Source organism: Portunus trituberculatus, chromosome 9 (assembly GCF_017591435.1).
Source record: "Portunus trituberculatus isolate SZX2019 chromosome 9, ASM1759143v1, whole genome shotgun sequence".
In the NCBI taxonomy this organism is placed as follows: domain Eukaryota; kingdom Metazoa; phylum Arthropoda; class Malacostraca; order Decapoda; family Portunidae; genus Portunus; species Portunus trituberculatus.
In genome coordinates this window covers 7539336-7556946 of record NC_059263.1, presented here as the reverse complement: position 1 = coordinate 7556946, position 17611 = coordinate 7539336, and the positions used below count along the sequence as shown (strand labels likewise).

General features: G+C 39.5%; 2 protein-coding genes and 1 long non-coding RNA gene across 3 annotated transcripts in view; 1 reads left to right on the top strand and 2 right to left on the bottom strand.

The window, feature by feature from the left end:
• The first annotated feature begins 1213 nt into the window (after positions 1-1213).
• On the top strand, positions 1214-3774 carry LOC123501634. The gene is made up of 3 exons (XR_006673689.1): positions 1214-1323; positions 2425-2762; positions 3111-3774. It is a non-coding gene; the product is annotated as an uncharacterized LOC123501634 (long non-coding RNA).
• A 565-nt stretch (positions 3775-4339) lies between these two features.
• On the bottom strand, positions 4340-10213 carry LOC123501632. The gene is made up of 3 exons (XM_045250584.1): positions 10183-10213; positions 6885-7017; positions 4340-6205 (listed from the first exon to the last, which is right to left on the bottom strand). The coding sequence occupies exons 1-3, from the start codon at positions 10183-10185 to the stop codon at positions 5970-5972; spliced, it is 372 nt and encodes a 123-aa protein (XP_045106519.1). The 5' UTR covers positions 10186-10213; the 3' UTR covers positions 4340-5969.
• Positions 10214-17250: 7037 nt separating this feature from the next.
• LOC123501628 (hemocyte protein-glutamine gamma-glutamyltransferase-like) overlaps positions 17251-17611 on the bottom strand; it is a 102544-nt gene continuing 102183 nt past the window's right edge. The window contains exon 12 of the mRNA XM_045250581.1: positions 17251-17460. Coding sequence (XP_045106516.1) covers positions 17266-17460 — 195 coding nt within the window. The 3' untranslated portion in view covers positions 17251-17265. The remainder of the gene's footprint in view (positions 17461-17611) is intronic.

Below are 17611 nucleotides of genomic sequence, written 5' to 3'. Positions count from 1 at the left end.
GGAAGACGCGGGGGAAAGAGGATTTACAGCTTTAATCAAATGTAAGAAAATTATTGTTCCTGAAAATGACGTGTATTTTAGATGTTGGTACGTTTCCATCTGATCTGGTATGATCAGCAAAATCAACCTGGCAGCCCTGCCTGCCCGGCGATCTTGCAATAATCGGTGCGCGCGGTGTGGTTGGCAGGTGTCTCAGAGTTTCGCACCCGGTGTCGACACTGAGGCGATTTTAAGCCACGAAGCTTCGCGATTCGTGCGTCGTGTGTGTCGTCTCCGGTGTGAAACGGCCTTTACACTACTTAATTTCCTGCATTTTCTTTCGGTACCTAATTTCGACGTTAATAATAAAAGTACAGTAAGGTACGCAACAACAATCACAGATCATTCCAAAGCGGGTCATGGCAGTGCGTGTCATGGCGACTCACGAATTTATGGGAAGAAAAAGTAATTGGATCCAGGGAGCCAGAAAATAATGCGAAACATTCTGCAATTCTAATATATATATATATATATATATATATATATATATATATATATATATATATATATATATATATATATATATATATATATGTGTGTGTGTGTGTGTGTGTGTGTGTGTGTGAAGGTAGATGGATAGATAGTTAGAAAGACATATTAATGGATAGACATAAGCTTTGTAAAAAAAATAATAATAGATAAATAGATAAAATTAATAAATTAATAAAAAAAATAAATGTTCATAAAAATCTAAAGGAAATTTAAATTTTAAAAGAATAAACAAATAATTAAATATGGCCTTATACCCATTCCAGGGTGATGCCCCCAAAAAAAAAAAAAAAATATATATATATATATATATATATATATATATATATATATATATATATATATATATATATATATATATATATATATATATATATATATATATATATATATATATATATATATATATATATATATATATATATATATATATATATATATATATATATATATATATATATATATATATATATATATATATATATATATATATATGTCACGTGAGTGAGGAGGTTTGAGACCTACGTGGGCTACCACCAGCTTACAATTAAGGTAACAATGCTTGTATAGAACTATGCTCACCGAGAGTGGTTAGTTAGGATAGTGTCTTTACTGCAAACAAGGGAAGGAGGAGGACGGGGAGGAGCAGGAGGAGGGGGGGCGAGTATGAGGAGGTGAAGTGGAAAGCAGTGAGGCACAAGAGAACGATTTGTTCAGTAGGCGTTGTGCGGGTAAGACGTGTGTGCACCAAGAAGTGTGTCTGCTCGCTGCTTTGTCACCAGTCCGATTAACGTGGTAATGTTTTGCGTGTTGGTTTGGTGGCATTCCTCGCGTGGTGGTGTTATTGTTGGACGTCGGGAAGGTCTGTTTGGCACTAAGGGCGTGTGCGTGTAGTGGAGGACTTTTACCCATTTCTCATCAACAGGAGTATTTGAAATTTCCATATGTTAGTGGATAGGTGTTGCCTGATAACCGTTAATCCGCATCCGTAGTGACAAAACGCTTTAGTGTTCTATTAATGGAAGTCGCCTCGTAACATGTTTATTGAGGGCAGCACTCCGTGGCTTGGGTGTGCATTGATTGCGAACACTGCAGTGTGGACGTGTTCACGACAGGGCCTCGGTGTGCATTGATAGCAAGGTTCTAAGGTGCTTTTAGTGGCTCTTTAGTGCATCTCCACCTCTTTCTCTTTGAGCGGTGGCGCAGATGTAGATCAAGCTGTCACAAACCTTGATAGCTACGTGTTTTGCTGTTAGGTTAGTGGGATATTGCGTTGCGTGAGGGAGTTGTTGGGCGCCGTGACGTTTCAGCCCGTTTCGATTGTGCTGTGAACCAGTGTACCATTAAATGTATGAACATCAGTTTGCTACGTGTAGGGTTGTTAGGTTAGTGGGAATTTGGGTTGCGTGAGGGAGTTGTTGGGCGCCGTGACGTTTCATCCCGAGTTTCGGATGTGCTGTGAACTAGTGTACCATTAAACGTAAAGCATCGGGCCGAGTGTTACCGCTTTAACGTCATGGTACCCCACATTTTGTTTAATAAATAACGTTTCTGATTTTGAGTTTTTTGTGTAAAAGCTTAAAGATGGCTGTGTATAGTTATTATTTTGAGGACAATCATCCAGGATTGTCACTTGGTGCACTAAGTAGGAACAATCCAGTAACAAGTTTCGGCGTGCTGTGATGCGCATGCTGAGTACAGCACCACACTATACTAAAACTCATCCGTACCTACCCATAGGGCGTTGGCCATAGTTAAGTCCTTAAGTAATATACGCAGTTGCTCTGTGCAATTTGTCACTATATCAGAGAAATGGTCTTGGATTTGGCAAAAAGAATGACTTGACACAGCAGGTAAAGGATGTTTATTGATTGATGATTGGTAACTTTGTTCCAGAAGTGTATACAACAAGGGAGAAGTCGGGTCTTGCCGGCCATCCTCTAAACCTGGGCGAACAAGTCTCAGGCGTCAGTCAGATGGAGCACGTCCCGCCACGAATCTGGCACCGGCGTCCCTACATCTGCTCACTACCAACTTGGTAGAGCCTCTGTTTCACTCGAGCTAACGCGTCAGCTACAGCAACGCTCGAGTCAGACCTGCACCCGCCCAAGCGTCTGATAAGCCCAGGCATCCTCTTCTGTCTGTGTCCATGTGATAGCAGTCCATCTCCAGGTCGCCCTCTTCAAAAGAGGGCGTTGACAGTGGAGACGTGCGGTCCTGGCGGTCCAGCATAGGTAAGAGCTGGGCCGTTTTAACTACTTCACAAGAGGCGATGAGCGTAGGGTATCAGTAGTTGTTCGGTCTTGGTGTTGAAGGTAATTTAACGAGGGTGATAGAAGCAAAACAAGTAAGGTTCGTAATCATAATAGAATGAGGAATACCGGTGATTTTTTTTTTTTTTTTTTTTTTTCTTTTAAGTTTGGACAAAGACTACAAATTATGCAGTGTTGGTTAAAATAGAATGCACTAAACAAATATTTAACAACGCGCACCCACACACCACACCACATCTTGTCTGTCTTACATTTGAGTGTAAGGTTGTTCATGATTAAAGTGTAAAGGTAAACTTGTATTTGTTACAGGTCCTGCCACTACTGAAGAGAGAACCAAACCAGCGTCTTAATCACACCCAACTTGCGGCAAGAAATTTTCTCTCGTTGCACTGGAAGAAGCCAACGGTCTCGCTGCATCTTCCATGGAGGAATTGGACCCTGCCTCGCACCAGCTCTGCCATGATAACGTGCTGCCATCAAGGGAGGACACTGCCTCGCTGCACCTTCCATGGAGGAATTGGACCCTGCCTCGCACCAGCTCTGCCATGATAACGTGCTGCCATCAAGGGAGGACACTGCCTCGCTGCACCTTCCATGGAGGAATTGGACCCTCTCGCACCAGCTCTGCCATAACGTGCTGCCATCAAGGGAGGACACTGCCTCGCTGCACCTTCCATGGAGGAATTGGACCCTGTCTCGCACCAACTCTGCCCTGATAACGTGCTGCCATCAAGGGAGGACACTGCCTCGCTGCACCTTCCATGGAGGAATTGGACCCTGCCTCGCATCAGCGCTGCCCTGACAAGTGGTGCCATCCAGGAAGAGAGGACATATTATATTGCCTTGCTTCATCTAACCTAACCTAACAAATACATGTTGCGAATCACTCTTGTAATGTTATTCCTTCCATGTTCTGATGTGCCCACATAACTGGTGTTATACTTTAATAATAAATAAAGATTAAGGAAATTGATGTTGATGCTTTTATGAATTCTTTTCAATCCTTTTTTTTAAGGAATACCAATGAAATGTCTTCGCAAATCTACTCTGAGAATAACGTAACGTCACCTCAAAAGTATTATCCAAATCTACTCAGGACCCTAACTAACCTCACCTCATACAAGTAGTCTAAACCAAACCCAACCTAATAACCCTCGTGAGCATCACAAAATCCAGCTTTACAAATCAAAACTGAACAATCAATCAATCCTTTCCTTTATTTAAGCTGTAAAATCTATAAATTAAATATTCAATAAAGCCTGAGGATGGATATATATATATATATATATATATATATATATATACTCAATTGGCCCAAATTCGGCAGAAATAGTAAAAAATGCTGCCTAAAATAGCTAAAATTAGTGGAAAATGGGTACAAAACTGCAGAAAAGCTGCAAAAATGAGCAAAAACGCCAAAAAAATGCTGTAAAATCCCTGCAAAACGGCCCCAAAAAGTGTGTTAAGTCATAAATACTCCGAAGAGTCTCCGGAGATAGAGCAGATGTATATTTGGGTTAAAGATACAATGAAGAGTCTCCCTTCCTTTCCTTTTATTCAATCAACACACAAGACAAGTCTCTGAAAACTCTACCAAAATTTTCAACTTAGAAAACTTTCACAATAGCACAGAATTCACAGAAAATTTTCACAATAGCAGAATCTGTCGAAAATTTTCACACAATAGAAGAATTTCCTTACAAATTTCAGAAAACTCTACCAAAATTTTCAACTTAGAAAATTTTCACACAATAGCAGAATTCACACAATAGCAGATTTCACACAATAGCAGAATTCACACAATAGCAGATTTCACAGAATAGCAGAATTCACAGAGCAGAATTTCTTTACAAATTTCTGAAAACTCTACCAAAATTTTCAACTTCATCCCACCTATCATTACCATCCATACATTTGCCTAATATAACAAAAAAAATTATATAAGAACATGGGTAGTGTTTTGAGAGCATTTTCATTGCACAAGTCTTGTTGCTATAATTTCTAAATATATTCTGAGACCATTTTCATTGCAAAAGTCTAGGAGGAGCAATCAACTCTGTAAAATTTAAGCATTTCACAATGGCACTGCTCTCAAACAGCATGTTGTTCCTTGCAACACTATAGTCACCATAAATATACAAAACACAGACCATCCTTCTGGGGCCGCATTCTACACAGTCACCCTCAAGTCTCACTGAATGCCTGACCATCACTCCACTGCTGGTCTTCAGGCTCATTACTTGTCAACTTGATATATGTATAGAAAGAAAAAAGCCCTTGACATAATTTTCTACAATTTCAATTGTTTTGACATCATAACACTACTTTAGGAATAGTTAGACTGTGTATCCCAACAAAATAAACATGACAAACAGAATTACACAAGACACATGCAGGCCACGCAGGGCAAGGTTTGTTTGAGTTTTGGAAAAACTGATCATACCCCTCTCGGCAGTCATCTGTAATGGTAAACTACTGCATAAAAGAAGGACATTATTTAGTCAACTTTACAGATATTTATCATTAATTAATATTAAAAACTGTCGGGGATCATGCTATGGTACATACAGTCAAGCTCCCACCATGTTGACAAGAGCTTTAAGACGGTGGTTGGCAGCACTACAACAGATTGAACCCTGTCTTGGCACCTATAAGGAGTCACACGGTTAGGGCCTCTCATACAGGGACTTGTGTCTAAAATACACCATTTTGTCTCGCTACGATCACGTCACTAGCTATGACAGTTTGTAGAACACGGCCCCTGAAATCTTACACAGAACAGTAACAGCAAAGCTCTAAAAAAGTTAAGAAACTTACTATTTAATCTGGCTAAACATTCTCACTCAAAAATGTATATAAACCTTATTACACACAACATTTTTTTCCCTGAATGAAAGACATTGACATCAAGGAATGACTGGCACACTTGCTCACAAAGCTACACACACTCACACGCACCTTGCAGTGTTGACTAATATTCCATCTGCAGGAAGTGCAATGGACAATGTTTCATGTCTGTACAATCTGGACTATTAAGACTGACACAACTAGATCATGTTAATAAACAAAGACCTTCAAACAAATCTTCATAATGTAAGATCTCTCATAAATAACTTTTTATACAATACAAATCTCACTAACCATTACTCCTTATAGCTAAATATACGCTTACATGTAATGAAGTGATTTGGTGCACAATGTTAGGTCATGAAATCTATAAATATGAATGATGACACATAATCCTTCAGTTAAAACTGTGTGCACTACTTTCCACAAAAAAAGTAAGCATGAACTAATGATGCTGTGAATGTTGAAGCATCCTCCATCCTTGCCACTCCCTGTCTTGCACTCGGCACACACGTTTATGAAAGCAGTGTGCGGTGTGCTGCTGGACCTCCACAAGCCTGCAACAAAAGAAAGGAGTCAACAAAAGTTCATGTTTTGCAATCATTTACCTTCATGTCATCTTGTCAATCTTAAATTGTGAAAACTACTCACTTGTAATCACATTTGTAGTACAGGGTAACCAAGGGTAACAAAAGTTAAAGGAAAAAAGGCCCACTTGAATTGCAAGTTCACTAAAAGATTGGTACAGAATTAGCCAAAGACGTCAAGTCGAAGGAGGATGGAAATACAAAAGCATGCAAGAAGTTCCAGAGTTTACCAGAGAAAGGTCTGAATGATTGAGAATACTGGTTAACTCTTGTATTAGAGAGTTGGACGGAATAAGAATAAGAGGAAGAAGAAAGCCTTGTGCAACGAGGCCGCAGGAGTAAGGAAGGCATGCTGTTAGCAAGATCAGTAGAGCAGTTACCATGAAAATAACGATAAGATAAAAAAGAGATGCCACATTTCAGCAGTGAGAAAGAGGCTGAAGACAGTCACTCAGAGGAGGGGAGTTGGTTAGATGAAAAGCTTTTGATTCCACCCTATCTAACAATGCTGTGTGAGTGGAGCCCCCAAACAAGCAAAGAGTACTTCATACAAAGACAGATAAGGCCCTTGTACAGAGTTAGCTGTTGGAGGGGCGAGAAAAACTGGCGACAATGTCAAAATAACTACTTGACAACTTGTTTGCCTTACTTGGAGTGCAGCAAAGTGTGTGTGCCACTCCCTTCTTGAAACTCTGGAGCACCTTCATGTGTTCAGTAAAGTGCTGGGCAGGATTACAAAGAGGCGCTTCCCTCAACGCCACGCCACGCCAGTGCAGCACGTCCTGTGGGGGAAACGCAAACCATCATTGCACTCACCAACACCCAGGGAACATGTGCAATTCAGCCACTCATCCCTCCTTACAGATACAAACACCACCACTTACAAACACACAAACTGCACTCACCAATGCTTAACAAATAAATACAAGTCAGTCACTCATCTCTCCTTCCTCCTCAGACAGAGATGCCTCCACAGAGAAATCAATACCACACAAATCCATCATATTCATCTTTGACAGACACAAAGCTCACAGAAAAATTGAGAATCTGTACATCTCACAATTCAATCATTTCATCTTGTCTTCATTACTTTTTTTTTTTTTTGGCCATCACCCTGTCTTGGGTATTAGGCCATTTATTTATTTTAACTTTTTTTTTAATATTTCTTTTAAAATAAAGAAGTTTTTTTTTTTGTTTTAACATATATACAGTTTTTTTTAATGGCTTTATATATATATATATATATATATATATATATATATATATATATATATATATATATATATATATATATATATATATATATATATATATATATATATATATATATATATATATATATATATATATATATATATATATATTTTTTTTTTTTTTTTTAATATCTTAACATTAAGTGACTTCACATATTCTCATGCACGCTTCATTCACACAGGGATCCTATACCTATCTCAAAACTATTGTCCTTTGTCAGGGCATGGGGGAGGGAGGATAAATCACAATCACACAGGGTGGCTACGTAGTATCACTACGTATTGCATATATACATGAAGGGAAAACATTCACATTAGATCACGCAAAATTGGAAACACACACTTTCATACTTTTATTTACATAAATATATAGAATAAATACATAGAATAAATAACATAATATATACACATAAATCACAACTCTCTGATTAAATTGGCCTCAGTCAGGTAAATCATCAGTCTATCGACCACATCCGGGTGTTCATCACCCAGGAGGGTGGTTTGCGTTAGCGGTAGGCCGCGACCCCGGCAATACGCCGCCAAGGGCCGCCTCTCCTCACGATAACGCACAGTGAAGCAGGATGTGCTCGACAGAGAGAGTGACATTACAGCTGGAACACTGTGGTGGGAAGGCGTTGGCTATGTAGGGGAGCATGTGGGTGGGAGGGTGCAGCCCATCCTGAGGCGTGCGAGGACCACCTCCTCCCGCCTTGTGGGGCGATTGGAGGAGGCCCACTCGCCCAGGATGGGTTTGGTGGTGTGGAGGTGGAGGTTGTCCCAGTGACTCTGCCACAGGAGTTTTCCTGATGATTTAACAACTGAGAGACATGACTGTAGATCCCGACGGAGGTTCCACGCTCCCTCGAGCTCAGCAGCAGACCGAGCTAGCATGTCAGCCTGTTCATTCCCGCGTATATTGGAATATCCAGGCACCCAAACCAGTGAGAAGGATTTATGACATGAATTCAGCTTATTAATGATGTTGCCCTGGATTTCATTTGTATCCGTGCGGCCGGACTCTATTGCCTGAAGGGCTGACATAGAGTCCGAAAAAATGACAATTGAATTATGAAGTGAATTTAAAGCATAATCTTCATTACAAAATTTCACAAACTTTAACTGTGCGCGCGCACACACACACACACACACACACACACACACACACACACACACACACACACACACACGCCCGGTAGCTCAGTGGTTAGAGCGCTGGCTTCACAAGCCAGAGGACCGGGGTTCGATTCCCCGGCCGGGTGGAGATATTTGGGTGTGTCTCCTTTCACGTGTAGGTGCTGTTCACCTAGCAGTGAGTAGGTACGGTATATATATATATATATATATATATATATATATATATATATATATATATATATATATATATATATATATATATATATATATATATATATATATATATATATATATATATATATATATATTTCTGTCACATCGTATGTATTTGGTTATAAGTAATATACCCAACCAAAACTTATTATCCAAATCATGTAAATCAGACTGATTAAAACAACTTTTGAAGTGGTAGCAGGGGCGAATCTAGAGGGTGGGGGTTCAACCCCTCCCTTCTCAGCAAATCCTTTGATGGAACATTGGGGGTAAAATACCACATGATTTTTGGCAAGGGGAAATGTGTTATTTCAGAGAGAGAGAGAGAGAGAGAGAGAGAGAGAGAGAGAGTAATATCATGGTAGGCTTGTAGGTGGTGAAATAGAAGTGGCTGGACACTGGAGTATGGAAGAATCATCTAAAATTTTTAAAGAATGAGAGTCCGAACACCACTGAGGAAGCTAAGTACTGTAAGCAGTGAGTAGGTACGGGATATAAATCGAGGAGTTGTGACCTTGTTGTCCCGGTGTGTGGTGTGTGCCTGGTCTCAGGCCTATCCGAAGATCGGAAATAATGAGCTCTGAGCTCGTTCCGTAGGATAACGTCTGGCTGTCTCGTCTGAGACTGCAGCAGATCAAACAGTGAAACACACACACACACACACACACACACACACACACACACACACACACACAGATAGGTAGTTTATTAGCCACAAATGATATAAACACAAATAATTGATCCTTAAATTTACGTTTCTAGAGTTATTGCTTACAAAACTAAGCTTGCCCTTTTCATATGAGCCCGTAAGCGTAAGTAAAGGAAACATACTCATGTTATTTTGAAATACAAATAGATGTCATTAAAAACTAGGTCACCCATCTCTCTCTCTTTCTCACACACACACACACACACACACACACACACTTCAGTTCAGCTGGTAGTAGTCACCACGCCACCACCACCACAACACACCACACCACACCATCACGACCACCACACACCAAAACATACCACATCACACCACCACCACCATCACCGCTACATTCACACCACCATACCACACCACTACCACTATTACCATCACCCCCGTACACCACACCACCACCACTACTACTACCACCATTACCATCACCACCATACACCACACCACACCACCACCACTACTACTATCACTATTACCATCACTACCATACACCACACCACCACCACTACCATCATTACCATCACCACCATACACCACCACCACCACCACCACCACTACCACTACCATCATTACCATCACCACCATACACCACACCACACCACCACCACTACTACTACCACCATTACTATCACACACCATACCATCAGCACCACACCACCGTCACAACACACAAACCACCACCACCACCACCACCGCACTTGCACCCTCTCCAGTCTCCACCAAACACCAACCCCGCTCCCACCCAGCCCAGCCCAGCCCCGCCCCGCTCCGCTCCAGCCACCCTGCCACCCGCTACAGCGGAAACTATTCTATAAACGTATTTTGTGATTTTCTCGGGTTTTGCATGTGTTTTTAGGTGTTTTCTGGACTCTGGGAGTAGGAGGAGGTGCAGGAGGTGGATATGGAAGGGAGAGGTGGAGTGTGGGAAAGAGGGCGAAGGAGTGAAGTCACTCCCCAAACGTGCCATAAAAACCATCTCGGCGTATAAGTTCAAATATTTCTCCTTTATAAATGGAGTTGGCGTTGTTCTGAGATCTGATTTTTTATTAACAAAGTAAAGGAAGTTTCAAGCCACAACCGAATTGACTCCAGCTGTGTTTTGGTTTATCGAAAAAATAACATTAAAGTCACTGCGTAATACATAACTTTTTTTTTAATTACCACGCATAGGATTGTTTTGGTGCTTGATATAACACTTAAATGATATGAAAAACATGACGCAAGTAACAATATTCCATAAAATTTAGTCTAACTATTCGTATTTTCAAACTCAAAATCTTTAACGGTTCCAAAATAGAAACCAAAAATCTTTATACGACAAGCAATCTGTGTTTTCTTTATTTGGCTGGAAAGCGAAAATTTTTCGTATTCAGAAAATGTAATATAATGTAGTTTGGCTGAGCTTTCCATCTCGACATTTTGATGTGTTTTGGCACCGTTGTTATTAATGATACACCGTTCGTTGGACCGCACAACGTAAACAAACCACCCGGTAAAGATATTATATTTTGGCTAATAGTTAAATTATTTGTCACTTTTAAAAGTGTAGTGCATACCAGTCTGGAAGGCTTTTTTCTTGTGGCGATTTTTAAAATGAATTACGTACGTAAATATTGGGCCACAGAGATACCTCCGCCCTGCCTTCCCCCGAGGTTAGTCCACTAATGTTTACCTGCACTCCCCCTGTGTTTCTAGACCCAGAGAGCGAAGCAAAGCCAGAATCAACCACCACAGTACACAAATAGCCATTACTGTGTTAAATAAGGCGATGGTTATACATACCCCCATTCAGACCGCCAGGCGCCCACCATAACCCGGACCCAAACCTCGCCCCACCTACCCCGTCCGCCCGCGTCAATTCCACAACATTTCCTTCAATTCTCAGTGTTTCCAGATGCTGCCCGCCCGAAATGCATAAAGTGTTGTGATAAGAGAAACAAATGAGGAATAGAAGTGTGTGAGGGATTGTAGTAGTAGTAGTAGTAGTAGTAGTAGTAGTAGTAGTAGTAGTAGTAGTAGTAGTAACAGCAGCGTTAATTCTTATCATTAGTGTGTGTGTGTGTGTGTGTGTGTGTGTGTGTGTGTGTGTGTGTGTGTGTGTGTGTGTGTGTGTGTGGGACCGGGCTGCTGAAAGTAACATACAGTATTCTCTCTGAAAGGCATGCTCTCTCACCACGCCTGTTTTCCAAGGCCACACAGATGACTAACCGGGTGCCCAAGAGTGTTTCTCCTGTTTATAATGCAGAAATGTTGTTAATCTGTCACTAGAACCCTAAAAACACCCTTACATACCATTTGCTCTCTCACCAACACTGTTTTCTAAGGCCACGGAGATGACTAGCCGGATTCCCAAGATAGAAAAATTAAGATGAAAAATAAGTAAATAGATAAAATAAATAAATAACGATGTAAACAGAACAAGAATGATTTAGTGCAAAAAACAAGAGAAAATGAATGACTAGAGAGACATGAACAAGCAAACACATCAATCAAATATTTGATTGATTGAAAATTGTATAAATAATTGAATGAGTGGTCGAACACATGTGCTTGTGAATTAACAAACAAATAAACAAACAAATAAATAAGGAAGTAAATGAGAAGGATACAATAACCACTTCACATTTCAAGACACGATCACTCAACACCACAAACCAATATTGCAAACACCACCAGTTAATCCTTCTCACTCGCTCCTATACCCCGATAATAATATATAGATATGTGTGTGTGTGTATATATATATATATATATATATATATATATATATATATATATATATATATATATATATATATATATACACACACACACACACACACACACACACACACACACACACATTCTTTTTCATACTACAAAATGGTTAACACTCCAGAATGTATCGGTACGTTTCAGAATGCCGGTAATATAGATAACGACTTTTTTGTAGATGCCGCACATGTCTACTGACTGGCGACTGCGCGTGCTGGGCCGTTGGCAGAGGCTACAGCCAAAATGCACTCGTTCGCTATACACTAAACATAACACGACGTAAACACTAGTCATTATCATTGTAACTGTTGTAATTGTCAATGTATCCACCTGTTGTATATCCACAAATTGTATATCAAAATGTCTTAGCAGAAGGAAGACAGAGTAGCGGTGCAGAGGAGGAAAGTACCTTATACGAGAAAATAATACTCGTTAAACAGTGGACGAGGAGGAGGAGACAGGAATAATGGATGAAGAAAAGAAAAAAAAGATACAATTGTAAGAAATCAGAGAAGAAAGGCCAACACGTAGACTAGCCTAAGAACAACTTCCATCATTACATTTGCGAGTTTCCTTGTATTGTCACTTCTTATTTTTGCTATCCATTAAAAGTTATCAAAAACCAATATATTTTTATCGTTGCACATAGCACCTTGAATACAGGATGGTTTAATTATATCTTCGGCTTGTCTCCCGTTATCGCCAGCACTATTGCCACTCACGACTCTCCTTGCCTTGACAGCCACTAGTGAAAGCCGCACTCACGCACACGCAAAAGCCAGCTCACCCTCCCAGCACCCTCTCCTCTCTCCCAGACTCACTTCTGACTCACTGCCACCATACTGATAAAACACTCAAAACACAACCAAATGGAATAAAAAAAAAAAAAAAAAAAAAAACACGAGAAATCTTGCTTCTTCCAATAAAAACAATTCTCTCTCTCAATCCTGACTCTCAACCACTGACGAGAGAGAGAGAGAGAGAGAGAGAGAGAGAGAGAGAGAGAGAGAGAGAGAGAGAGAGAGAGAGATATTATAGGTTACGATAAATATAAAAACAAGAGAGTTATTATAGGTTACGATAAATATAAAAACAAACTATAAGAAACAAAACATAGAAACTGTAAAGAAGAACAAAGAAAATGTAGAAAATACACATAAAAGACAAAGAAAAAAATCTCACTGAAGCTTCGATAAACGCCAGACTACACAATCAACACACTCCCTTACCAGACAACACTCAACTAACTCGCTTATATTAACACATCCCCGCTATATAACTATACTCACACACCACTCACGTATACTTCAATGATCTGAGAGTAATTGTAGTGCCTTAAAATATCCCTAACTAGTTCTAGAACTGAGAAAGTAGTAGAAATATGGGAATTCTTACCTCGTTCTATGTGACTCCTCGCCATCTTGTCCTCTCTCTCTCTCTCTCTCTCGTTTCCTCCTGACTCAACGAGGGTATTAAAATTAAATTTACTTGTAAATTGCTACATATGAAGTTTTCTAGGCATAACTAAACGAAATGATATAAATAGATAAGTAAATAAATAAATAAATAACCTAACTAAAAATAAACAAACTCACTTGTATGGTGTGAAAAAAACATGTGGAAGGGGGTGATCATTACTTAATGGATAGGTACGTGACGGTGCTAGATAGCGTAGAAATTCTTTGTGGGGATAGGGGGTTGATAATTGATATGGATAGCGTTCATGCACCGACCTCACACAAGTCACCACCACCTCATGACAAATAAGTCACTGGCCATTAATTTGTGCTAGAAATTATGATAAACGCAGAATCGCAGTCAAAATAATGCTAAAAACATAAAAATATGCTAGATTTGGAAACTTCTGACTGGTTGGTTATAGCTAGCTGGCGGAGCCACCCATACAGTGGCGCCTCTTTCAACTTGAGACTGGTTGTCTGTTCTCCCAAATATGATATTTCTGAGGACCTCTTGTAATTTATTGCGTTTTCAAAACTTTTTTAAAGTTTGATTAATCAACTCCAACAGTCTTACACGTGGCCATCCACCTCGGAGGCATCGTATTCGTACTACATATGCATAAAAGTTCTTATGCCCCAGCCATCCATCACATTCAGTCATTCACATCAGTCCGCTGCAGTGCCAGCTTCCTCTGCCCGCTGACTCATGGCCATCACCCGCCCCGCACTGCCTCATCAGTCATCACCCTCCTCTATGCTCTCTAGGCAACACTGAACAAGAGAGAGAGAGAGAGTCGGGGGGAGGGGGAGAGAGGGAAGGTGGATCAAACAAATTTATTTCTAACTTCATCGCTCAAGAAATGGATGATAGTTATGTTGGTGAGATACTAAGTACCCAAAGAGCATCTGTGGCAGCATCTAATTCCTCTACCTAGAAGAATATGACCTATACTATGCGTCCATAAACCTATAGCCTACTCAATATTGTCCATGACTTATGTTTGACACGAAAATGTATCAATGATGTACACTGAGAATCATTTACATTTTAAGTGACGCATAATTAGTGACACAGGCAGGGAAGGGATGACAGTTGTAATCACTAATCAATAATTAAGTTCACCACTACAATTACATATACCAATTCTAATAATGCATTTTACCACTACTATTACTACTACTAGATGAATAAATTAATGGCTAGGTGAGCTGATTGACTGACTGACTGACTGATTAAGTGAGTGACTGACTGAAAGCGACACATCAGGAGGGATAAACCATTTGCTACACACACACACAGACTTTGAGGAAATCATACATACACTCAAACACACGTTCAGAAGAGTGGAAAAAGTTTATTGAAGCTTATGCGATCTTTTTGGTCTTAAGTATAAAAAGGAGCTTCTTATGAGGAGGGAACACTGCAGAGAAATAGATACAATTGGGGTGGACATTTACAATAGAGAAATACTAATGGACAAAATGGAGATGGGAGACTAACCAACTAATAAACAGGGTCTGGGTATTGGCAACCTTGAAAACTTATACAAATCATCACCTTTTAAAAAAAATTTGTGTATACCTTTTTTGTGATTAAAATGATCACTAACAGGTAAGATTATTAATAGCAAGATTTAGGCACATTTAGTTACTTCATACATAGAAATATCTTTAATGATTAACAGGTGTAAAGGTGTAAGAGTATACCTGGAAGCATCATTAATACAGGTATACATGTAGGTTTAATTACTCCACACCTGTATAAAGTAAGGCAGGTGTACTGATGGCACCTTTGCAGTACCTGGACAATATTTCAGGTGTGACTGTTAACACTAAGCTTTAATCTATCATAAAGTAACTCACTGTAAACTATATAACCAGAGAATAACAATGCACTCAAATGTATAATAAATCAATCACAAGCTTAATAATAATAAAGAAAATAGTAATGATATAATATGAATAACAACAGCAACAATTAACATATATACTTGAAATAAAAAAATAAAAAAGAGAGTGATAGATACATGCTTACTAATAATAGAAATAATGATAATACAATGAACAACAGCAACAGCAACAATTTTAACAAATCTGAGGTGAAAAAAATTCAGGAAATAAAATAATAAAAAAATAAAATAAAATAAAAGAAACATGTATAAAAGTATTCATCACACTCTTGAAACAGTTTTGAATGCTCTTTAGACAATCAAATCTTAACCATACATTGACAGCCACAAACACAACTAACGCTAGAACGGTAGAAAATGTCGGAAGAACACGATAGAAAAGTGGAGTCGTGGATAAAAGGCACAACAGGCAGTACATCATAGTGTCACTGAAAGCACTTATTCCTTATTTTGATTCACCATAAAAATATAGAATTGGATCCTTTAACAATACTAATGGAACCTTTCAAAATGGAAGCAATGCACTTTGATTCACCTCTTCCTCCTCCCTTATGACTAAAATGGAAGACTTATTATTGGTAGCTACCTTCTAAACATTCCCATAAACATTGCACATACTCTTCACCATCAGCATTGCATTCTAAGTCTGGTCTTCATTCATAATCTCAAGTCTCATACAGTACTCTGAAACACTTTGCTCTCTCACCACAGCTATTCTCAAGTCACTAAGATGAGTGTCCAAGTTCTCAAGGATGTTTTTGTGGCTCATAATGTAAAGATAATTGTTAATCTGCCACTGGAACCATAACAACACCCTTAAAAACCTGTGTGACTTCAACCAGAGCCTTTTCAATAACTGGTGGTGCAAAGCAGAAGTGTTTTCAAATTTGGGCTTTGGATGGGAAGGGTAAAATTTTCATGTTATGTTAATGAAGGAATGTTTGACTCAAGTGGGTGAACAACATGGATCTCTCTGAAGAAAATCCCAAAAGGCAAGAAAAGAAATTGTTTTAATGAGAGTAATGAATCTGTTTCCTGCTCTGTCTTTGTCATGCGTCATTTCTCTGTGCCAAGTGTCTTAAGAATAGTAACGGTACAAAATGTGGTCTACCTTTTTTGGGAACGCATCTCGTGACTTCTTCTCTCACCAACACGTATAAGACAATACATTATTTTAAAGCTTTTTAGCTACCTACACATTTCTAAACATCTCCTTCCTTTCTCTCACTCCAAACAGCACATCATTAAAAAGATAAAAAAAAACTGAAATATAACCTTTTCAGCAAAGTCAGTTAGGATGGACACAAAAAGGACAAAAAAAGAAAGAAAGAAAACAGCATTATCAAAGCCAGGTTGCCCCTTTGTCTGAAAGTTGAGGCTTATATTCAAATGTTGTGTCTCATCCCTCGTCAGTAAGTCAGCAAGCAGTGTGGCAGAGAATCTTTACCCAGGGATCATATACACTACCCTATAATCTTTACTTCTAGTCTAACGATCCTTGCTCCTAAAACCTACAGTCCCCGGCAGCTTCTTTCCTTGGAGTTGAAGGCTCTTCATAACTCATTTTACTCTAAAACACTTTCAACCACCACCACCACCACTACCTTCTCCTCCTCCTGCTACCCTCCCTTCTGCTCACCTGAATATCAAGTCGTGGCTTATCCACAGTGAAGTCGTCCTCATCTGTCCATGTCTGCTGTGTCTCCTCCACCCGACAGATGGCATAGATCTTTATCAGGCACTGCTCCACCAACTTCGGCCAGTACTCGCTGAACTGCACTGTCATGGCAACCTCCTGTGAGTGAGTGAGTGAGTGAACTGCACTGTCATGGCAAGTGAGTGGGTGAGTGAGTGAGATGATGAGTGAGTGAGTGAGTGGGATGGATGAATTAATGAATGAATGAGTGAAAGGGGTGAATGAATGAGTGGGTAGATGAATGAGTGAC

Coding starts and splice junctions, on each gene's coding strand:
- LOC123501632 (XM_045250584.1), bottom strand. Junction 6,206..6,884: donor CACACTTTGCTGCACTCCAA/GTAAGGCAAACA, acceptor CTTTTGTTGCAG/GCTTGTGGAGGTCCAGCAGC.